The sequence below is a fragment of the Saimiri boliviensis genome, chromosome 4 (genome assembly GCF_048565385.1).
Source record: "Saimiri boliviensis isolate mSaiBol1 chromosome 4, mSaiBol1.pri, whole genome shotgun sequence".
Taxonomy (NCBI): domain Eukaryota; kingdom Metazoa; phylum Chordata; class Mammalia; order Primates; family Cebidae; genus Saimiri; species Saimiri boliviensis.
The window spans coordinates 9,734,375-9,757,198 of NC_133452.1; the positions used below are offsets into that span (position 1 = coordinate 9,734,375).

The following is a 22,824-nucleotide window of genomic DNA, read 5'->3' on the forward strand; positions in this document are numbered from 1 at the left end:
GAGCAATATTTTCTTTTTCTTTTCTGGAATTCGTAAACAGGATTTGTTTCAGCCTCGCCTTTGAAGCGTTCCAGCTGGAACAATGCTGGGCAGCTTGGAAGTAGAAGCAAACGTCAGCCAGGCCGGCAGGGGGCGGCAGACCCCACACTTTGCCCCGGCCGCCCATGGGAGGGAGAGTCCGGCTCCCAAAACCTGCCGCGGGCTTTACCCGAAGCGACTTCAGCCGGCAGATGGTTCCTGTCCTGAGGCTGCAAAGTACGAGACGGTGGCAGTGGGGGGCATGAGGCCGAGAGTGAGCAGAACAATCCAGGGGCGCCTGGGTGGGAGCCGCAGCAGGCCGTGGCCGCCCGGAGAACACTGACGCTTCAGCAGCGCGCGAGGGGCCCCGGGACCCGACCCAGGTCACCTGCGCTCCGCAGAGGGTCGGGCACGGGGTGGGGCGGCGCGGGGGCGGGGCCGGGCGCGGGGGCGGGGCGCGGGTGGGCGGGGCCGCAGGCGGGGGGCGCGGGGGCGGGACCGGGCGCGGGGGCGGGGCCGCAGGCGGGGTGGCGCGGGGGGCGCGGGTGGGCGCCGGGCCGAGGCCGCCGGGAAGGGCAGGACTGCGCCCCTGCGCTGCCGGCTGGGCTTTTCTCCCGCGTTCCAGGGCGCGACCCCGCTCCGTGCACCCGCCGGCTCCCGGGCTGAGCCCAGGTAGGTGGGTCGGAGCCCCTGGAAGAAGTGGGGGCTGAGGGCGTTTCTTCTTCCAAGCGCCAGCACGGGGCGCCCCGAAGCTCCGGCCCCTGGGTTGGAAACTGGCAGGGGTAGGAGAGGTTTGCAGGAGGCCGCCCTCCGCCTTCCTCTGTTCTAAGGCCTGTTGGATTCAGGGAGTCCTGGTACCTGCGTGGGACCAGAAACACATCTCAACAGTAGAAAAGCCAGTGTGATGGGTTACGCCTCCTTAACGTGCCCCGTTTGACGCTCTAAGCTTCCTTCCACAGACTGACCTTCTTTCGTGCAATCAGTGTGGTCCTGTGTCAGCTCTGCAAAACAATGTTTGTTTACCGAATCTGGTGGAAAAGGCAAGAAGTAACATCCCATGGGGCACATTGATCTCGGTGGAAAGGGATGTGTATGCCCTGAAACATGGACGGCCACATGCCATGCTTGGTTTTGTGTAGAACTAACATGAGATGATCTTTTCACTTATTTTCAGAATTCTGGAGAATTCACTTAGGAAAATAAGCATGTGTATCAGTGGACGACCACTATGGACATACTTTAACTGATTTCATAGACGCACTGCTCTTAATACATTGAGACACAGACTTTATTGGGTTCCTTTTTTACCATATGATCAATTAGCTGCTTACTTCATAAGTTACAGTGGGGGAAGAAGATACTTCCTATTTTCTCTTTAAATTTCTTGTCCCTTATTTAAAGATGCAATAGACCGGGTGCAGTGACTCAATTCTGTAATCGGCCCTTTGGTAGGCTGAGATGGGTAGATTGCCTGAGGTCAGGAGTTCGAGACCAGCCTGGCCAACATGATGAAACCTGGTCTCTCCTAAAAACAAAAAAAAAACAAAAAAACAAAAATTAGCGGGTTATAGTGGCACGTGTCTGTATTCCCAGCTACTGGGGTGGCTGAGGCAAGAGGATTGCTTGAACCCAGGAGGCGGAGGTTGCAGTCAGCAGAGATGGCACCATTGCACTCCAGCCTGGGCCACAAAAGTGAGACTTTCTCTAAAAAAAGGAAAAGTCCTCAAGTATTTGGCTAAATACAAAGCTGTGTATTCACAGGGAGAAGTTCTACAAACAAAGGAGGAAAAACTGGAGGGGAACAGTGTAGATGCCAGAGCTCACATAGAACTTTCAGACTCTTTCAGACTCAGTATGTATTTTATGCTGAGTTTTTAAAATGAAATAGTTTATGTGGACAGGCACAAAAGGAACCAAAAGGAAACCTTAACAATTAGGAAGAATCTTCCTATAAAGAGAACAGGTGACGATATACACAAAGTGTGTGCAAAGTGTGAAAGGAGCCTTTTCATCCTTAAAGCACATCAGAATTGAATATGAATAATCTATTTGCCAATGGAATAAACACGGCTCTTTGAGGGTCTGAGACTGCATTCACCCTTTGCTCACAGTTCCTTGCAGTTTTGCTTTTTTCTGCATTTCTTTGCTGTTAGATGACTGCTGCATTGTTGAATTGTATTTTGAGTGGATACTTTGGTAATAATGAAAATTTTAAATTATAAAAAATGTATATTTATCCTTTCTCTTCCTTCTAAACATGTGTCACTATAAAACATCATTACCGTGTGACCATGTGTGCCGCAGACTGTTTCAAAACCAGGCAGCCAATTAGCAATGAACACCAGGTGGTCCACCTTCAATATTAGCTTGTTGTTCATTTACATCCTCCTGGCACCAGCCCTAGACTCACATGTGCCCCCGAATAACACTCAGACTCTCAGCTGGTCTTGTGTTACATGCTCATGGTCTGGTTCACGCAATGATATACACCTCTCTGCTCCCTGTCTCCTGGGCTGGGCTCAAGTCAAGCAGTCAGTGGCAGGTTTCATTCCCAGTAACAGAACTGGTTCACATGACTCACCGTTCACATGACTCACATGTTGCAGCTGTGAAAACGTTCATCCCAGTGTTAGCACTTTCATTTGGTATCAAGCATTTCACTGGATTCTTACAACCATGGTGTAGTAACACTCACTGAGGAGGAAGTGGAGGATCCAAGGATGGAGCGCCTTGCTCTGGGCACACAACGCATTTGCAGTTTTACAGTCTTGGTGGCGCCTCAGTCAGACATTCTGCACACTGATCTATAGCCTATACAAGTAATATGAAAGGATGCACTCGGCATGAGATTCTAGTCGGGCACAAAATATAAATGAGAAGTGTGTCTTTGTCATCTCTGCTTTCAAAGGTGAAGGCCACCAGCAGTTTCTTGTAAGCAACTGATGCCTTTCAAATGAAGCCTTGTATCTGTGTAGTCCATACACAGATGTGAGGGTGAAACGCTGTGTTCTCTGTTGCTCTGGGTCAGTGATGCAAGGCAGTGCCAGCTCAGAGGGCTCTGGAGACTCAAGGCAGGGATGGCTGGCTGTGGGTGCTGCAGCTGCTGGCAGAGCATCAAACAACAGCTGATGCTTTTCTTCAGTCCTGCCATCATCACTGACCAAGTAATCCCAGCCTGTCTGCTGGGGACCCAAGGCAGGGATGGCTGGTTTTGGGTGCTGCTGCTCCCAGCAAAGCATTAAACAACAGCTGATGCTTTTCTTCGGTACTGCCATCATCACTGACAAAGTGATCCCAGCGTGTCTGCCAGCCCCAAATTATGTGGTTGCCGACCGGACCGGATGTTTCATCACTGGCTGGGGAGAAACCCAAGGTGAGATAAACTCCATTGCCCGTGTAACAAATTGATTTTGACCCACAGTCCATGTGACAAAATGAGCATTTTGAAGAAAGCTGTACAAATTCCTGTCAATGTGGTCCACCACCCACTGCACTCCTGATTTTGCCTGGACACCTGTCTATTTCTGGATAATGAGTCTTCAAGGGGAAGAAGACTGTTTCTTTGAGTCTCTCTCTTTTTCTTTTTCAGAACATTTTTATTCTATTTTAATTAATTTTAACTTCTATTTTAAGTTCAGGGGTACATGTGCAGGTTTCTTTTTTTGCATAAGTGTCACGGGGGTTAGTTCTACATATTATTCTGTCACTTAGGCACTAAACCTAGTACCCAATACTTAGTATTTCCAGCTCCTCTCCTTCTTCCCACTCTTCTGCCTCAAGTAGGTGCCAGTGTCTGTTGCTCCTTTCTTTGTGTCCATGTGCTCTTATCATTTAGCTCCCACTTGTAAGTGTGAACATGTGGTATTTTTGTTCCTATGTTAGTTTTCTAAGAATAATGGCCTCCAGCTCCATTCATGTTCCTATAGGAGACATTATATCATTCTTTTTTATGGCAACATAATATTTCATAGTATGTATGTACCACATTTTTTAAATCCAATGTGTCATTAATGGGCATATAGGTGATTCCAAGTCTTTGCTATTATAGATGGTGCTGCAATGAACATTCACATTCATGTGTCTTTATGATAGAATGACTTATATTCCTCTGGGTATATACCTGATAATAGGATTGTTGGGTTGAATGTTAGGTCTGTTTTTAGCTCTTTGAGTAATCACTGGACTGCTTTCTACAATGGTTAAACTAATTTACAGTCCCATCTACAGTGTGTAAGTGTTTCCTTTTCTCTACAACCTTTCCAGCATCTGTTATTTTTTGGCTTTTTGTAATAGCCATTCTGGCTGGTGTGAGATGGTTTCTCATTGTGGTCTTGATTTGCATTTCTCTATCAGTGATATTGAGCATTTTTTCATATGCTTATTGACCATCTGTATATCTTCTTTAGAAAAAGGTTTGTTCATGTCTCTTGTCCACTTTTTAATGGGGTTATTTTGTTTGTACATTCGTTTAAGTTTCTTGTTTTCAGATGCATAGCTTGCAAATGTTTTCTCCCACTCTGTAGGTTGTCTGTTTATTCTGTTGATGGTTTTTTTTTTCCTCCTGTGCAGAAGCTCTTAAGTTTAATTAGATCCCATTTTGTCAATTTTTGCCTTTGTTGAGACTGCTTTTGGCATCTTCATCATGAAATCCTTGCCAATTCCTATATCCAGAATGGCGTTGCCTAGGTTGTCTTCAAGGGTTTTTAAAGTCTTGGGTTTTACATTTAAGTCCTTAATCCATCTTGAGTTGATTTTTGTTTATGGTGTAAGGAAAGGGGTCCAGTTTCAATCTTCTACATATGGCTAGCCAAAATTAGCCCAACACCATTTTGAATAGGCAATCATTTTTCCATTGTTTGATTTTTGTCATCTTTGTCAAAGATCAGATGGTTGTAGGTGTGGTCTTATTTCTGGGCTCTCTATTCTGTTCCACTGGTGTATGTGTCTGTTTTTGTTGTTGTTGTTGTTTTGTTTTTTTTTAACCAATACCATGCTGTTTTGGTTACTGTAACCTTGAAGTGTAATTTGGAGCCAGGTGACATGATGTCTTCAGCTTTGTTCTTTTTGTTTAGGATTCCTTGGCTATTCTTGATCCTTTTTGGTTTCACGTAAATTTTAAAATAGTTTTGTTCTGGTCCTATGAAGAATGTTATTGGTAATTTGATAGGAATAGCATTGAATCTGTACATTAGTTTGTGAAGTATGGCCATTTTAATAATATTTCATTTTTCCAATCCATGAACATGAGATGTTTTTCCATTTGTTTATGTCATCTCTGATTTCTTTGAGCAGTATTTTGTATTTCTTATTGTAGAGATCTATCACCACCCTGGTTGGCTATTCTTTGGTGTTTAATTCTTTTTGTGGCCATTGCAAATGGGATTGTGTTCCTGATTTGGCTCTTGGCTTGGCTGTTATTGGTGTATAGGGATGCTAGTGCTATTTGCACTTTGATTTTGTATCCTGAAACTTTGCTGAAGTTGATTATCAGAGAAGCAGATTTTGGGCTGAGACTATGGGGTTTTCTAGATAAAGAATAATGTCATCTGCAAACAGGAATCGTTTGATTTCCTCTCTTCCTATATAGATGCTCTTTGTTTCTTTTCCTTGCTTGATTGCGCTGGCCCGGACTTTAATACTATGTTGAATAGGAGTGGTGAGAGAGGGCATCCTTATCTTGGGCTGGTTTTCAGGGGTAATTCTTCCAGCTTTTGCCCATTCAGTATGGTGCTGGCTGTTGGTTTGTCATAGATGACTCTTATTATTTTGAGATATATTCTTTCAATATCTAGTTTATTGAGAGTTTTAAACATGAAGGATGGTAAATTTTATCAAAAGCCTTTTCTTCATCTATTGAGATAATCATGTGGGTTTTGTCTTTAGTTCTATTTATGTGATGAATCACATTTATTGATTTATGTATGTTGAACCAAGCTTGCATACCAGGGATGAAGCCTATTTGATCTTGATGGATTAGCTTTTTAACGTGCTGCAGGATTAGGTTTGCAAGTAAAGTATTTTGTTGAGGATTTTTGCATCAATGTTCATCAAGGATATTGGCCTGAAGTTTTCATTGTTGTGTCTCTGCCAGGTTTTGGTATCAGGATGATGCTGGCCCCATAGAATGAAATGGGAAGAACTTCCTCCTCTTCATTTTTTTTTTTTTTTTTGAAGTTGCAGTAGGAATGGTAGTAGTTCTTCTTTGCACATCTGGTAGAATTTAGCTGTGAATCTATCTGGTCATGGCTTTTTGTTGCTTAGTAGGCTATTTATTACTGATTCAATTTTTGAGCTTATTATTGGTCTGTTCAAGGAATCAATTACTTCCTGGTTCAGTCTTGGGAGGGTATATGTGTTCAGGAATTTATCCGTCTCTTCTAGGTTTTCTGGTTTGTGTGCATAGAACTGTCTGTAGTAGTTTTCAATGGTTATTTTTATTTTTGTGAGGTCAGTGGTAGCATTCCCTTTGTCATTTGTAATTGTGTTAATTTGTGTCTTTTCACTCTTCTTTTTTATTAGCCTAGCTAGCAGCCTATCTGCTATTATTAATGTTTTCAAAAAACCAACTCTTGGATTTGTTGATCTTTTGAATGTGTTTTCATGTCTTGACTTTCTTCAGTTTAGCTCTGATTTTGGTTTTCCTTGCCTTTGATAGCTTTGGGGTTGACTTACTCTTATTTCTCTAATTCTTCCAGTTTTGATGTTAGGTTCTTTGTGATCTTTCTTTTTGATGTGAGCGTTTAATACTATGAATTTCCTTCTTAACACTACCTTAGCTATGTCCCAGAGATTCCAACATGGTGTTTCTTAATTCTCTTTAGTTTCAAAGAACATCTTGATTTCTGCCTTAATTTTATTATTTACCCTAAAGTAATTCAAGACTATGTTGTTTAATTTCCATGTAATTGTATGTTTTTGAGTATTTTTCTTAGCCTTGACTTGTATGTTTATTGAGCTGTGGTCTGAGGGTGCTTTTGGTATAATTTTGGTTCTTTTGCATTTCCTGAGGATTGTTTTATGTCCAATTACAGGGTTGATTTTTAGAGAATGTGCCATGTGATGATAAGAATAATGTATATTCTGCTGTTTTGGGGTAGAGAGTTCTGCAGAGGTCTATCAGATCCATTTGGTCCAATGTTGAGTTCAGGTCTTGAATATCTTTGTTAATTTTTTGCCTCGATGATCTGTCTAATACTTCAGAGGACCGCTGAAGTCTCCCACTATTATTGTATGGGTGTCTAAGTCTCTTTGTAGGTCTCTAAGAACTTTCTTTATTAAGCTGGATGCTCCTGTGTTGGATGCATATATATTTAGAATAGTTAGGTCTTTTTGTTGAATTGAACTCTTTACTATTATGTAATGCCATTCTTTGTCTGTTTTGGTCTTTGTTGGTTTAAAATCTGTCTTGTCTGAAACTAGGATTGCAACTCCTGTTTTTTTCTGATTTCCTTTTGCCTGGTAGATTCTCCTCCATCTCTTTATTTTGAGCCTTTGGGTGTCATTACATGTGACATGGGTCTCTTGAAGACAGCATACCATTGGGTCTTGCTTTTTTAGTGAGCTTGCCACTCTGTGCCTCTTAAGTTGGGCATGTAGCTCATTACATTCAAGGCTAGTATTAGTATGTGTGAATTTGATGCTCTCATTATGCTGTTATGCTGGCTTGTTTGTACGGTGGCTTTACAGCGTCACCGGTTTGTGAATTTAAATGTATTTTTGTATTGGTTCGCTATCTTTCCTTTCTATAGTTAGTGCTCTTTTCATGATCTCTTGTAAGGCAGATCTGGTGGTAACGAACTCCGTCAACATTTGCTTATCTAACAGGGATCTTATTTCTTTATTGCTCAGGAAGCTTAGTTTGGTTGGATATGAAATTCTTGGTTGAATATGTATATATTTTAAAAATGTTGAATAGAGGCACCCAATCTCTTCTGACTTTAGGGGTTCAGCTGAAAGATATGCCGTTAGGTTGATAGGCTTCCCCTTGTAGATGACCTGTCCTTTCTCTCTAGCTGCTTTTAACATTCTGTCTTTCATTCTGACCTTGGGAAATCTGATGATTATGTGTCTTGGGGATGATCTTCTTGTGTAGTATCTTGCAGGGATTCTCCGTGTTTTCTGAATTTGACTATTGACCTCTCTAGCAAGATTGGGGAAGTTTTCAAGTATGATATCCTAAATTATATTCTAAATTTTTAGCTTTCTGCCCATCTCTTTCAGAGATGCCAGTGATTTGTAGCCTTGGCCTTTTTACATAATCCCATAATTCTTGGAGGTTTTTTTCATTCCTTTTCATTTTTTTTCTTCATTTTTGTTGACTGTCTTATTTCAGAGGACTAGTCTTCTATTTCTGAGATCCTTTTCTCAGCTTGGTCTATTCTGCTATTAATACTTGGACTGCATTGTGAAATTCTTATAGTTTGTTTCTCAGCTTGCTCTTCTGTCAGATCCACTAGATTTTTTGTTTGTTTGTTTGTTTGTTTTGTTTGTTTGTACCAGAGATTTCATCTTTCAGCTTTTATAGTATTTTATTGTGATTCCTAATTTTCTTATATTGGATTTTGCCATTGTGCTAAATCTTGATGATCTTAATTTCTATCCATAGTCTGAATTATATTTCTGTCATTTCAGTTAGCATGGTCTTGTTAAGAACCCTTGCTGGAGAACTGGTGCAGCTGTTTGGAGGACATATGACCCTCTGGCCATTTGAGTTATTGGAGTTCTTGTGTTGGTTCTTTCTCATGTCTCTGTGTGGGTGTTTCTTTAACTGCAGTGTAGATTGAATACAGCCAATAGACTTCTTCTTTGGAGGTTTGCATGGGGCCAAGGCCTTGTATAGGATCTTTATTTGTAGCTGACTTCTTGTTTTTGGTTTCATAGTGGGGCATGTTAGCAAAGTATTTTTGGTGCTGAAGTTTTGGGATGTGATTCATTTTATTTTAATGGTTGTGTATTTCCCTTACACCTAAAACAAACAAAACACCAGTAAAGGTCTTTGAGTCTCTGAATCCATATTTAGCATTCATATTGCTTCCCTCAGTAAGTGAGGTTTTCACCTAGCCCTTAAGTTAAGAGTGTTAGATTATTTTTCATGTGAAATTAGCCAGACTGGGTTTCCAAACATGGTGTAAAACAATAACAACTAAAGTTATAATTAAACTAGTTTTCTTCCCAAATAACCACAGTCTACTGTGTGTGGGAGGGTGTTAGGCAGAGGACCTGCAGCTAAAGGAGAGGCAGACAGGCCCTATGGCCCCAAATCTAGGATGGCGTTTGATATTAGTTGATGGGTGAGAGCAAGAGAGGGAACATTTGTGCAGGATGTGGTATCATCAGCACCTGTACTACATTTTAGGGATTCCTTCTTTTTGCAGTATGGCCTGACAACAACTATATCCATCAGACTTACCCTCTTGGCTGTTGGAACACTGAGACTGTCTTGGGATCTCTGCCTGACTTTCTCAGAGGTGCTGGTGAGAGCACAAGGAGTCTGAAACCCTAGGAAAGCGTTCTGACTCTGACTCTGCCACTAGCCAGATAGACCGGGAGTAGGCACATTACCTCTCTGTACCACTTGGCTCCAACCCCTCATTTGTAAAACCAGCATATTTAGGAGATGTTTTCCACATCAGCATTTTACACAAGCTGTCATTTGAAGAAAGTTTTTTTTTTGGTTTAACAAAAACGTTAAAAACCGCTGGTCTAGATAATTGCAGTTTCCTTTCCCTTTTCTGTGCTTTTCTTACTGTTTTAAAAACCTAACCTCCTTGGTTTATTGATCCTTCTGTCTGTGCACCTGAGTCTGGGAGCCCTGAGGCCAACCAAAAGGAAACTTGATAAATGAGGAACACCTTTGGGTGTGCCAGGCTGCTCCCAGTGTTTTGCATTTTAAAAATTTTAAATGCTGCAAACCTCTGAGAGTTAGATATTATTGTTTCTATTTTTAAAATGAGGAGAGACTCAGAGAAGGTGCAGGATGGCACAGACAGACCTGAATTGGAACCCTGGCTCCTACTTACTGGCTGTCAGGACTTAGAAAAGTCATGAACTCTCGTTGATTGTTTCCTCAGTTGATGTGGGCTGCAGGGCTGTTGGGGGAGAAAGAATAAGAAAGTGCATCAAGTGTTGTGCACATGCTAAGCACTCCATCATGGCTGCTCCTACTAATAAGGAATAGGGTTATATCTGACATGACTCTTGCAAGTGACATAAAATCCAGCTTAAGTTGGATTAAGCAAAAAGGGAAATTCTTAGAGAGCTGAAAAGTCTTCAGGCTCACATGATGGCTCCAGGCCCCAGGCCCTCTCCAACCATGGAGGAGGCGTCATTCTTGGGCACAAAGGTGACATTCTCATGGTGGCAGATGCTGTGACAGCTCTGTCTGCCAGGAAAGACTAAGGAAGGCTCCTCTTCCCATTAGGTTAACATTAAAATAGCCATGTCTGAAAGGTTGAACTTGGCTCATAGGCCTGTCCCTGAACCCATCACTGATTGGCTCCCACCTGCATCATCTATTCCATGCTAGAGGTGGAGGCAGGACCCCACTTACACCTAGAAGGGGAAAAAGGTAGATCCCTCAACAGGATTATGGGATGTAAGGTGATAGGCTGCTGGGCATCCAGAAAGCAAACAGATCCTCTACAATACTTCAACTGATGAAGGCACAGAGCTAAAATCATAAGGATCTGGGTGTGAGTTCTGGCTCTACATCTTCCATGTGATGTTGAGTAGTTATTTAATCTCTTTTAGCCTCAGATTTCTCACCTGTACTAACATATAAGTTTATTGTGATGAGCATCATCATCATCATCATCATCATCATCACCATCACCATCTGCATTGCCACTGCCACTCCTATGTTTATCTTCATCAACATCATCACCACCGCTATTATCATTACCACCACTACTATAACTATTACCATCACCCTCAATATCATCACCATCATCACTGTTATCACCACCACCATCAACATTACTACCACTACCATCACAATTACCATCATTCCATCACCATTATCACCACCACCATCACCACCATCATCACCATCACCACCATCACCACCACTATCATCATGATAGTCATTATAATGATCACTACCATCACCATCACCATCACCATCACCACCACCACTACCATCATGACTACCCATCACTACCATCATCATCATTCCACCATCATCACAATGATCTTTACCACTTATCACTATCATCATTAATAGACATCACATAACCAGTTTGTAGCTGGGCCTTGACCCCAGAGCACACTCGCTGCTTTTTCTGTCCCACATCCCTCCACATACTTCTAACCACCATCCTCCACTAGGCTCCCACCTCCCCTGGTCTCACCTGCATGTCCATGGAGAAAATGATTTTCAGAGTACTAACTAGACCAAGAGGTGCCACAAAATATAACTCAGGCCTCTTCATCAATTTTCTTTTTCTTTTTCTTTCTTTTCTTTCATCTCTCTCTCTCTATATCTATCTATCTATCTATCTATCTATCTATCTATCTATATATATATATATATATATATAATTATACCTTAGGTTCTAGGGTACATAAGCAGATCATGCAGGATTGTGGCATAGGTACATACATGGCAATGTGGTTTGCTGCCTCCATCCCCCCATCACTTACATCTGGCATTTCTCCCCATGTTTTCCCTCCCCAACCTCTCTACCCCTGCTGTCCCTCCCCTAGATCCCCTCAACAGAACCCAGTGTGTGCTGCTCCCCTCCCTATGTCCATGTGTTCTTGTTGTTCAACACCTGCCTATGAGTGAGAACTTGCCGTGTTTGATTTTCTAGTCTTGTGTCAGTTTGCTGAGAATGATGGTTTCCAGATTCATCCATGTCCTTAAAAAGAACACAGACTCATCGTTTTTCATGGCTGTATAGTATTCCATGGTGTATATGTGCCACATTTTCCTTGTCCAGTCTATCACCGATGGGCATTTGGGTTGTTTCCAGGTCTTTGCTATTGTAAACAGTATCACAATGAACATACCTGTGTATGTGTCTTTATTTCTATTTATTTCTATTTCTAGATCCTTGAGAAATTGCCACACTGTCTTCCACAATGGTTGAACTAATTTACATTCCCACCAATCATGTAAAAGTGTTCCTATTTCTCCACATCCTCTCCAGCATCTGTTGTCTCCAGATTTTTTAATGATCACCATTCTAACTGGCGTGAGATGATATCTCAACATGGTTGGTTTTGATTTGCATTTCTCTGATGACCAGTGATGATGAGCATTTTTTCATATGTTTGTTGGCACGATATATGTCTTCTTTTGAAAAGTGTCTGCTGATGTCCTTCACCCACTTTTGAATGGGTTTGTTTTTTTTTTCTTGTAAATCTGTTTCAGTTCTTTGTAGATTCTGGATATTAGCCCTTCGTCAGATGGGTAGATTGCAAAAATTCTTTCCCATTCTGTTGGTTACCAGTTCACTCTAATTGTTTCTTTTGCTATATGGAAGCTCTGGAGTTTAATTAGATCCCATTTGTCTATTTTGGCTTTTGTTGCCAATGCTTTTGGTGTTTTGGTCATGAAGTCCTTGCATATGCCTATGTCCTGAATGGTTTTGCCTAGGTTTCCTTCTAGGGTTTTTATGGTGTTAGGTCTTATGTTTAAGTCTTTAGTCCATCTGGAGTTAATTTTAGTGTAGGGTTTCAGGAAGGGGTCCAGTTTCTGTTTTCTGCATATTGCTAGCCAGTTTTCCCAATACCATTTATTAAACAGGGAATCCTTTCCCCATTGCTTGTTTTGTCAGGTTTGTCAAAGATCAGATGATTGTAGATGTGTGGTGTTACTTCTGGGGCCTCTGTTCCATTCCATTGGTCTATGTCTCTGTTTTGGTACCAGTACCATGCTGTTTTGATTACTGTACCCTTATAGTATAGTTTTAAGTCAGGTAGCATGATGCCTCCTGATTTCTTCTCTTTGTTTAGAATTGTCTTGGCTATGTGGGCTCTCTTTTGGTTCCATATGAAGTTTAAGGTGTTTTTTTTTCCAGTTCTATGAAGAGGGTCATAGGTAGCTTGATGGGGATAGCATTGAATTTATAAATTACTTTGAGCAGTATGGCCATTTTCACAATATTGTTTCTTCCTAACCATGAGCATGGAATGTTTTTCCATCTGTTTGTGTCCTCTCTTATTTCCTTGAGCAGTGGTTTGTAGTTCTCCTTGAAGAGGTCCTTTACATTCTTTGTTAGTTGTACCCCTAGGTATGTTATTCTCTTTGTAGCAATGTGAATAGGAGTTTGTTCTTGATTTGGCTGTCTTTTAGTCTGTTCTTGGTATATAGGGATGCTTGTGATTTCTGTGCATTGATTTTGTATCCTGAGACTTTGCTGACATTGCTTATCAGTTGAAGGAGATTTTGGGCTGAGATGATGGGGTCTTCTAAATATACAATCATGTTATCTGCAACTAGAGGAATTTGACTTCCTTGTTTCCTAACTGAATACCCTTTATTTCTTTTTCATGCCTAATTGCTCTGGCTAGAACTTCCAATACTATATTGAATAGGAGTGGTGAGAGAGGGCATCCTTGTTTAGTGCCAGATTTCGAAGGGAATACTTCCAGTTTTAGTCCATTCAGTATGATATTGGCTGTGGGTTTGTCATAAATAGCTTTTATTATTTCGAGATACGTTCCGTTGATGCCTAGTTTATTGAGAGCTTTTAGCATAAAGGGCTGTTGAATTTTGTCAAAGCACTTCTCTGCATCTATTGAGATGATCATGTGGTTTTTGTCTTTGGTTCTGCTTATGTGGTGGATTATGTTTATAGACTTGCGTATGTTGAATCAACCTTGTATCCCCAGGATGAAGCCTACTTGATCATGGTGGATAAGCTTTTTGTTGTGTTGTTGCCACTGGTTTGCCAGTATTTTATTGAATATTTTTGCGTCTATGTTCATCATGGATATTGGCCTGAAATTTTCTTTTTTTGTTGAGTCTCTGCTGGGTTTTGGTATCAGGATAATGTTGGTCTCATAAAATGATTTGGGAAGGATTTCCTCTTTTTTATATTGTTTGAAATAGTTTCAGAAGGAGTGGTACCAGCTCCTCTTTGTATGTCTGGCAGAATTCTGCTGTGAACCTATTTGGACCTGAGCTTTTTTTGGTTGGTAGGCTATTAATTGCTGCCTCAACTTCAGCCCTGGTTATTGGTATATTCAGGGTTTCAACTTCTTCCTGGTTTAGGCTTGGGAGGGTGCAAGTCTCCAGGAATTTACCCATTTCTTCCAGGTTTACTGGTTTATGTGCATAGAGTTGTTTGTAGTAATCTCTGATGGTAGGTTGTATTTCTGTGGAATCAGTGGTGATATCCCCTTTATCTTTTTTTATTGCATCTATTTGATTGCTCTCTCTTTTCTTTTTTATTAATCTGGCCAGTAGTCTGTCTATTTTGTTGACCTTTTCAAAAAAAAAACATCTACTGGATTTATTGATTTTTGAAGGTTTTTTTTTTTTTTGTCTCTATCTCCTTCAGTTCTGCTCTGATTTCTTGTCTTCTGCTAGCTTTTGAGTTTTTTTTTTTTTTTTTTAAATCTTACCCCTCTAGTTCTTTCAAATTTGATGATAGGGTGTCAATTTTAGATCTTTCTTGCTTTTCATATGGGCATTTATTGTTATAAATTTCCCTCTAGACACTGCTTCAAATGTGTTCCAGAAATTCTGGTACATTGTGTATTCATTCTTGTTGGTTTTGAAGAACATCTTTACTTCTGCCTTCATTTCATTGTTTATCCAGTCAACATTCAAGAGCCAGTTGTTCAGTTTCCATGAAGTTGTGCAGTTCTGAGTTAGTTTCTTAATCCTGAGTTCTAATTTGATTGCACTGTGGTCTGAGAGACTGTTACGATTTCTGTTCTTTTGCATTTGTAGAGGAGTGATTTACTTCCAATTATGTGGTTAATTTTAGAATACATGCAATGCGGTGCTGAGAAGAATGTATATTCTGTGGATTTGGGGTGAGGAGTTCTGTATATGTCTATTAGATTTGCTTGGTCCAGATCTGAGTTCAAGTCCTGGATATCCTTGTTAATTTTCTGTCTTGTTGATCTGTCTAATATTGACAGTGGAGTGTTAAAGTCTCCCACTGTCATTGTATGAGAGTCTAAGTCTCTCTGTAGGTCGTTAAGAACTTGCTTTATGTATCTGGGTGCTCCTGTATTGGGTGTGTATATATTTAGAATCGTTAGCTCTTCTTGTTGCATTGATCATTTCATCATTATGTAATGCCCTTTTTTGTCTCTTTTGATCTTTGTTGTTTTACAGTCTATTTCATCAGAGACTAGGATTGCAACTCTTGCTTTTTGTTGCTTTCCATTTGCTTGGTAAATCTTCTTCCATCTCTTTATTTTAAGTTTATGCGTGTCCTTGCATGTGAGATGGGTTTCTTGAATACAGCACTGATGGGTCTTGACATATTATCCAATTTGCCAGTCTGTGTCTTTTGACTGGGGCCTTTAGCCCATTTACATTTAAAGTTAATATTGTTATGTGTGAATTTGATCCTGCCATTTTGATTCTAGCTGTTTGTTTTGCCTGTTAGTTGATGCAGTTTCTTCATTGTGTTGATGGTCTTTACCATTTGGTACATTGTTGGAGTGGCTGGTACTTGTTCCTTTCTATATTTAGTGCTTCTTTCAGGAGCTCCTGTAAGGTAGGCCTGGTGGTGGCGAAATCTCTCAGCAATTTCTTTTTCATAAAGGATTTTATTTCTCCTTGGCTTATGAAGCTTAGTTTGGCTGCATATAAAATTCTAGGTTGGAAGTTCTTTTCTTTAAGGATGTTGAATATTGGACCCCACTCTCTTCTGGCTTGTAGCGTTTCTGCAGAGATATCCACTGTGAGTCTGATGGGCTTCCCTATGTGGGTAACCTGACCTTTCTCTCTGGCTGCCCTTAGCATTTTTTTCCTTCATTTCAACCCTGGTGAATCTGATGATTATGTCCCTTGGGGTTGCTGTTCTTGAGGAATATCTTTGTGGTGTTCTTGGTGTTGTCTGGACTTGAATGTTGGCCTGACTTGCTAGGCTGGGGAAGTTCTCTTGGATAATATCCTCAAGCATGCTGTCTAGTTTGTATTCATTCTCTCTGTCACATCCAGGTACTACCAACATCACCACAATTGCAATCACCACCATCAACACTATCTCCAATACCACCGTCACTGTAGACCACCACGATCACTATCACCATCATCATCACAACCATCACCATCACCACCACCATCATTGGTATCCACTGCCATCACCATTGTTATTACCACCACCATCTTCACCACCACCATCGTCACCAGCACTATCACAATCACCATTGGTTTAATCATCACCACCATTCCACCATCATCACCATCATCATAAGTAAGCATCACATAACCAGTGCGTTGCTGGGCCTTGACCCCAGAGCCCAGTTGCTGTTTCCTCTCTCCCACCACCATCCACACATTCTAACCAACATCCTGCACTGGGCTCCTTGTCTCCTCTGGTCTCACCCACATGTCCGCTGAGAAAATGATTCTCAGAACACTAACTAGACCAGGAGGAGTCACACAACACAACTCAGGCCTGTTTATCAATGTCCATTTTCGATATGTTAATAATGACATCGGATCGTTGGGTGTTCTGTTTCTCAGAGGGAGGTCATAATTCTCCACCTCTCCCCTTCATGTTTCCAGACCTTCCCGGACTTGGATATTCCAAATACAGAGTAGGTGTTGAGGCCGAGGGGCTCTTCCATGTGAGCCTCATCTGCATTCACCGGGCTGATTCTGCAGCCCTCTACTCAGGGGCCCATTAAGGAGGGCTTCAGTCCTCAGATCACCTGTGGACCTATGCCTTCAGAGGTGCCATCTCTATATTTGCCGCTGGATGGCAGCACGTACTCACAGACCACATCAATTTCCCTGCAATGCCTGATGGGTTTTCCCCCTTATCGGGACGTTTGCCTTGCTCAGAGAGCAGATTCGACAGCAGTGACACCTAACTTAATTTTCAGCAAAATATTTTGAGAAGGGTGCCCCCTCACACATCTATGCAGTCCGGGTCATGCATCCCATGCCCAGTGCTTGTTAGTCAGGAGGCACTTCCTCCATGCAACTCTGCCCTGCTAGGGCCCAGCTGGGCTCTGGAGCAAGGTGCTGGGCTGAGCATCTCCCACGCTGCTCCTGTAAACTCCAGATTCAGTGTGAGTTTTCTGAATCCAAGGCAATGATTAAAGTGTAGTCAAAGGCTTTGGGGGAAAGACGGAGAGAGTGCCTCAGTTCTTGCCTGTGCCATGCACGCAAAGCAGAATTCTGCAAAATTCTAGTGAAAGCTGGGCTTGCAAAATTGGAAAACTGGATTATTTGTGAGAGCACAGACATCCCTGAGCCTGTCCATCTGGAAGAAATAGCATTTCCTCTGGCAATTTAGCAGACACTCTGTTTCAACTTGACAAAGGAAACAAAGCAGTTTTTCACGAAAGAAGAAATGCAAGTAGGAGCATTGCAGTAGTTGTATTTTCTCTTCCTAATTTTCAAGGAAGCCTAAATCAGAAGATGAATCAGGACAATTTTCACCTACTAGGTTAGCTAATATTTTTAAAATTGAATATACACAAGGGTGAGGTGAAGTATTTGTTTCCTAGTACATTTTACACTGTCACACCATTTTAGAGAATCATCTGGCAGTGTTACTGTGGGATAGAAATATGTCTATATCATTATGGAAACTTAGATTTCAGAAAATAATAAGGAATAAGATTGAACTTTATGAAAGATGTGAAATGTTGGAAGCAAGAGTGGGGCCAACACGCCTAAGGAGGAAGCATTTGGGCAGTGACTACGCAGACCCAGGCTCAAACTGAATCACACAACCTCCTTACGCCTCAGTTTCCTTAACTGTAGAACAGGAATGATCCGAGTGCCTGCTTCATAGGACTGTTGTGAGGATTAAGTGAGATACACCACATTAAGAGCTTGTGCCTGGAAAGGTTAATTCTTGGTAAATGACTATTCTCTTTTTTTGCAGTAAAATTACACAACATAAGAGTCACTATTTTAACTGTTTTGAAGGGTACCACTGAATGGCATTCAGTATATTCACAATGGTGTGCAAATGTCACCATATTTCCAGAACATTTTCCTCATCCCCAAGGGAAATCTCATGATCATTAAGCAGTAGCTCCACATTAGAATATTAATTATGGAGATTGTAGCATTATTTTAAAAACTCATGATATACATTGATTTAAAAAATCAGTATGTAAAACTGTCCATTATGATGTAAATAGTAAAGAAACATAGTAAAAATCTGAAAATAAGTATATAAAATGAATAGGAATTACAATTCTCAGACTCTTTACATTGTGAAAGTCATTTTCATAGTTTTAAGAAAAACAAAAAGTACACGAACAACAACCAACCCCAAAACCCCATGACACAGCCTAGATTGTTAAATCCAGGTCTTGGGAACATAGAAATGTGTATGATGTTTACACTCTCCAGGGTCAGAGGGTCCCGCGGCATTGGGAGCTGCCTTGTGTTCCACAGCTTCCCGGACAGACAGGAGGCCCCGCGCCGCCGCTCTATTCTTCCGGAATTTCCTCCTGAACATGTTTTGGGTGCAGTAACTATTTCTTTCATCTTTTTAAACACAGGTACCTTTGGGCTGGCGTTCTCAAGGAAGCCCGGCTCCCTGTGATTGAGAATAAAGTGTGCAATCGCTACGAGCTTCTGAATGGAAGAGTCAAATCCACTGAGCTCTGTGCTGGGGATCTGGCAGGAGGCACTGACAGTTGCCAGGTAAGAAAAGATCAAGAGACCAAACTTAGTCTTGTGTCCTCCCGTCTCAGTCTCAGCCCCTTAGACTTCAGTCCCCAGGTGGCAAATTCAAGAAGGATTTGTCAACTAAAGACCCTAGTCTAAGTGTTGCTCAGAGACTCCCTAGATCTGTGCCTGAACGCATATTCAGATCATCTAAGGGGAGGTCTTGGGGCTTGGGTTCCAGATCGGTAGCAAGGGAGTTAGAAGGTCTATAACTACCTCAGGCCATTCGCCCTCCTGGGGTCTGCTAGTGGCTAGGGACTAAGGTGGTGACTTTTCCAGCAGGGAAGGAGGTAGAGGGCACAGGACAGAGACCAACTGCACACACTGTACAAGGATGCCCAGGCTAGCCCAGTCTAAAGGAAACCCCAACACAGGAAGAGATCATGCAGGATTCACAAGGGATTTTTTTTTCCCCAGGAAAAACTAAGTGGTGTGGTTTTGCTGAATAGACTTTGCTAAGTACTTAAGCACTGCAGATGCTCAAGTAATATGCGCACAAGCTCCTTTCTGATTTCAATTACTGGGAAAATGTATATATGGATAAGAGAAGGGTGGCATCCGTTATTAAAAGGCTGGCAGCTTTACCCTTGCATGAATGTTTCCCTACCTCTGTGTAGAGTGACAGTGGAGGGCCTCTGGTTTGCTTTGAGAAGGACAAATACATTTTACAAGGAGTCACTTCTTGGGGTCTTGGTTGTGCACGCCCCAGTAAGCCTGGCATCTATGTTCATGTTTCAAGGTTTGTTACTTGGATTGAGGGGCTGACAAATAATTAATTGGATGGGAGACAGAGTGAAGCAGCAACTCACCTAGAGGCTGGAATGTGGGTAGGAATTCAGCATGCTGGAAATAATTGACAGTAACCAAACGAACACACTGTCCCAGCTACCAGCTATGCCAGACCTCAGCATTTTCTTATGGTACTGTGTGTAAGCTTTTCCTGTCTAACTGCTGGATTCTGTAATAAAGTGGCATAGCTCTGACATTTGTTAAAAATAAACTCTGTACTTAGAGTACATTTTGGCTTTTGTCTTCAACATTTTCACGTTCTTGGTTCACCCCACCAATTTTAAATGGGCTGACTGAGGGGGTTTGACTGTTTTTGATAAGACACAGCCGCACAGAGGACTGAGAAGGCTGCGAGGTCACAGAGGAGAGAGACGAGTATTTCTTGGAAGTCGTCCACGCATTTGCCTCATGAGCTAACGAGGGCTTGACACACATTTTTACTGTCTTTATTCCTAACACTGAGATGGACATTTTCAAAGCTGCAAGATGTACAGGGAGCCATGAGAACCGGTTCTGTTATTGAGAATGAAATCTGTTGCTGACTGTCGACTTGAGCCCAGAGGGGACCCGGAGCAGAGAGGTGTATATCAGGGAGTGAACCGAGCCATGAGCGTGGAACACAAGACCAGCTGAGAGTCTGAGTGTTATTCTGGGGCACACGTGAGTCTAGGACGGGTGCCAGGAGCATTTAAATGAACAACAAGCAAATATTGAAGGTGGACCACTTACTTCCCGTTGCTCATTGCCTGCCCGGTTTTTAAACAGTCTGCCGCACATTGTCACAGGGGAATGACCTGTGGCAGTGATACATGTTTAGACGGAAGAAAAAGGACAAATGTATGTTTTTTACAATTTAAAATTTTAATTGTTACCAAATAAACATATCCACTCAAAATACAATTTAACAATGCGACAGTCGTCTTACAGCAAAGAAATGCAGAGAAGAGCAGGACTGCAAGTGACTGAATAAGGGGCGAATGTGTCTCAAATCCTCAAAGAGCCGTGTTTGTTTCCGTGACAAACAGATCATTTGTATTCAATTCTGATGTGCTTTAAGGGTTCAGATTCTCATTTTACAGTTAGCACACATGCGTATACTGAGACCTGTTCTCCTTATAAAAACGTTCTTCCTCATGGTCAGTGTTTCCCTTTGGTACCAATTTTGCCTTTTCACATAAAGTATTTCTTTTTAAAACTCAGCATGAAGATTGCATCTGAAAAGATAATGCATATGCAATACAAAGCAGAACACACAAGTTCCACATTTCAAAGCTTTGATAATAAAAAAGAAAAATCAAATCCTTTAGTAGTCCCCATAAAGTCATTTATAAAGCTTCTGCTGATCCTGTTAAGCATGGATATAACTGACCTTTTTTTAAAAAAAAAAAAATTAAAACGTAAGCTTTTCTCCAAGACATGTCTAAATGCCAAGACTGAATGGGAGCTGTCCATGTTTTTCACTTCTGACCACACAGGCTCCATCGGAACTGAACTCACAAGTGTAGGAAAAATATCCCTTCACTGTTAAAATCCTAAAACCCAGAAATCATAATCCATGGGATTTGTTTAGTAAAGAAGGGAATCTATGGCTCTAGGCATCCACTAAAGAAGGGCCAAAAATGTCCCAAATCATCTCAGAACCATAGCATTATTTTATAAATAACAGAGGCAAGTCCTCAGACTGTACAACGGATTGGTTCTTATTGCTGGAATGGGGCCTAAACCATGCCTGGAATTCCGGATGCTACAGAGAAGGTGGACAGGAGAGATTCCTGACCTGTTCACATTGCGAAGGTGTTCGGGACCCAAGGTGAGCAGAGAACACGAATGCTCACACCCCATGGCCCAAGTGCCTGTGATTCAGCCTCCTTAACAGAATTCTCAAATCTTCATCCTTTGTGCAGTCTTCAGAATGGTCAGTTAGGGGCTTAGTTCCTTGACTGATCAGATTTGATGAGCATATTTCTTTACAACTTACTCAGATCCTTGGTTGGCACATCCCACATTCTTGATGGAGCTGTCATGAGAATCGGGTCAGGGGAGGGGCTTCTCCTGTCTCTCTTTAGCCTAATGGGTCAGACCACAGAGAACACAAGGAAAAGATCCAGGAAGGGCTGTGCACCTGACAGGTTCTCTGTTAAACTGGCTACATATTATGTGTTCCCAGAAAATTCAACAGCATTACAAATTCTAATTCATCCAACTTTATATAAAAATACTCTGGATAGTTTGAAGTCTTTATACAGTATTACAACAGCGTGGCATAATGTAGCTGCAATGCACACGGACATCTCTGCAAGGCACAGCTTTGCAAGGAGGATCAGCTCCTGGATAGCTCTGTCCTTCGTCTTTGGCAGGGGCCTTAAAGATGAGAGTTGGAAACTGGGATTTTCTTATTCCTGCCACATTTATAGGAATGTGGACTGAAAAAAAAAAGGAGAAATTCTTAATGAAAGACTATGCAACTAGTTAGAAGAGGGTCTTCTGTTACTATTTAATGGTATAGCTGGTTTTGATCAAAGACACTCATGCATAACTTGTCATGAAAACCCAACTCCAAGGTAACAACACAATCTGTCTTCAGGCTCATTTTTTATCTGTATTCAGACCCTAGACAGGGGTTAGTTAGCATTATAGCATTTAAGTTCTTTATGAATTGCTACTGAATTAACATATGTTTGGAAATGAGCTGTTAACGTGAACAAAACCCAGCAGAAATGATAAAATAATCCAGTGTGATTTTAGAAGAGAAATGCTAACAGGTTTTGGTAATTTAGCACTAAGTGATTTTTGTAGAGTAAATGATCATGGATCACAATTAATGTGCTTAATTTGTAACACTGTAAACCAAACTTCTACTAGTTTTTTTCACATGTAGAGACTAGGTATAATTAATTAATGTAGCACACTTTGCATTATGAAAAATTATAAACAGAAAAAATTAGGAAGAATCTGTGCAACTTAATTTTTTGCTGGTATAATTCTTCATGCTTATATGTTAATTGGGTATTGATTTTCCTTACACACCATTTAGACAACACCCCCTCCACCCACACTCCCCAAGCCAAAAAAAAAAAAAAAAATCCCTTCCAGCTGTTTATTTTTAATGTGACTGAAGTGGTAGAAGATTCTTGGCTTCAAAGGGTTTCCTTTTCTTCCATTATTTCCTGATGAGTTTGCAAAACTGA

General features: G+C 41.4%; 1 protein-coding gene and 1 long non-coding RNA gene across 2 annotated transcripts in view; one reads left to right on the plus strand and one right to left on the minus strand.

Moving 5' to 3' along the window:
• Positions 1 to 607: 607 nt before the first annotated feature.
• LOC141584227 (uncharacterized) overlaps positions 608 to 22,824 on the plus strand; it is a 70,803-nt gene continuing 48,586 nt past the window's right edge. Inside the window, exons 1-2 of the long non-coding RNA XR_012517137.1 lie at positions 608 to 690; positions 18,679 to 18,823. This is a non-coding gene — a long non-coding RNA (uncharacterized LOC141584227). The remainder of the gene's footprint in view (positions 691 to 18,678; positions 18,824 to 22,824) is intronic.
• Positions 20,201 to 22,824, minus strand: part of SLC22A3 (solute carrier family 22 member 3) — a 107,920-nt gene continuing 105,296 nt past the window's right edge. Inside the window, exon 11 of the mRNA XM_003933780.4 lies at positions 20,201 to 22,059. Within this exon, the coding sequence (XP_003933829.2) occupies positions 21,999 to 22,059 (61 nt within the window). The 3' untranslated portion in view covers positions 20,201 to 21,998. The remainder of the gene's footprint in view (positions 22,060 to 22,824) is intronic.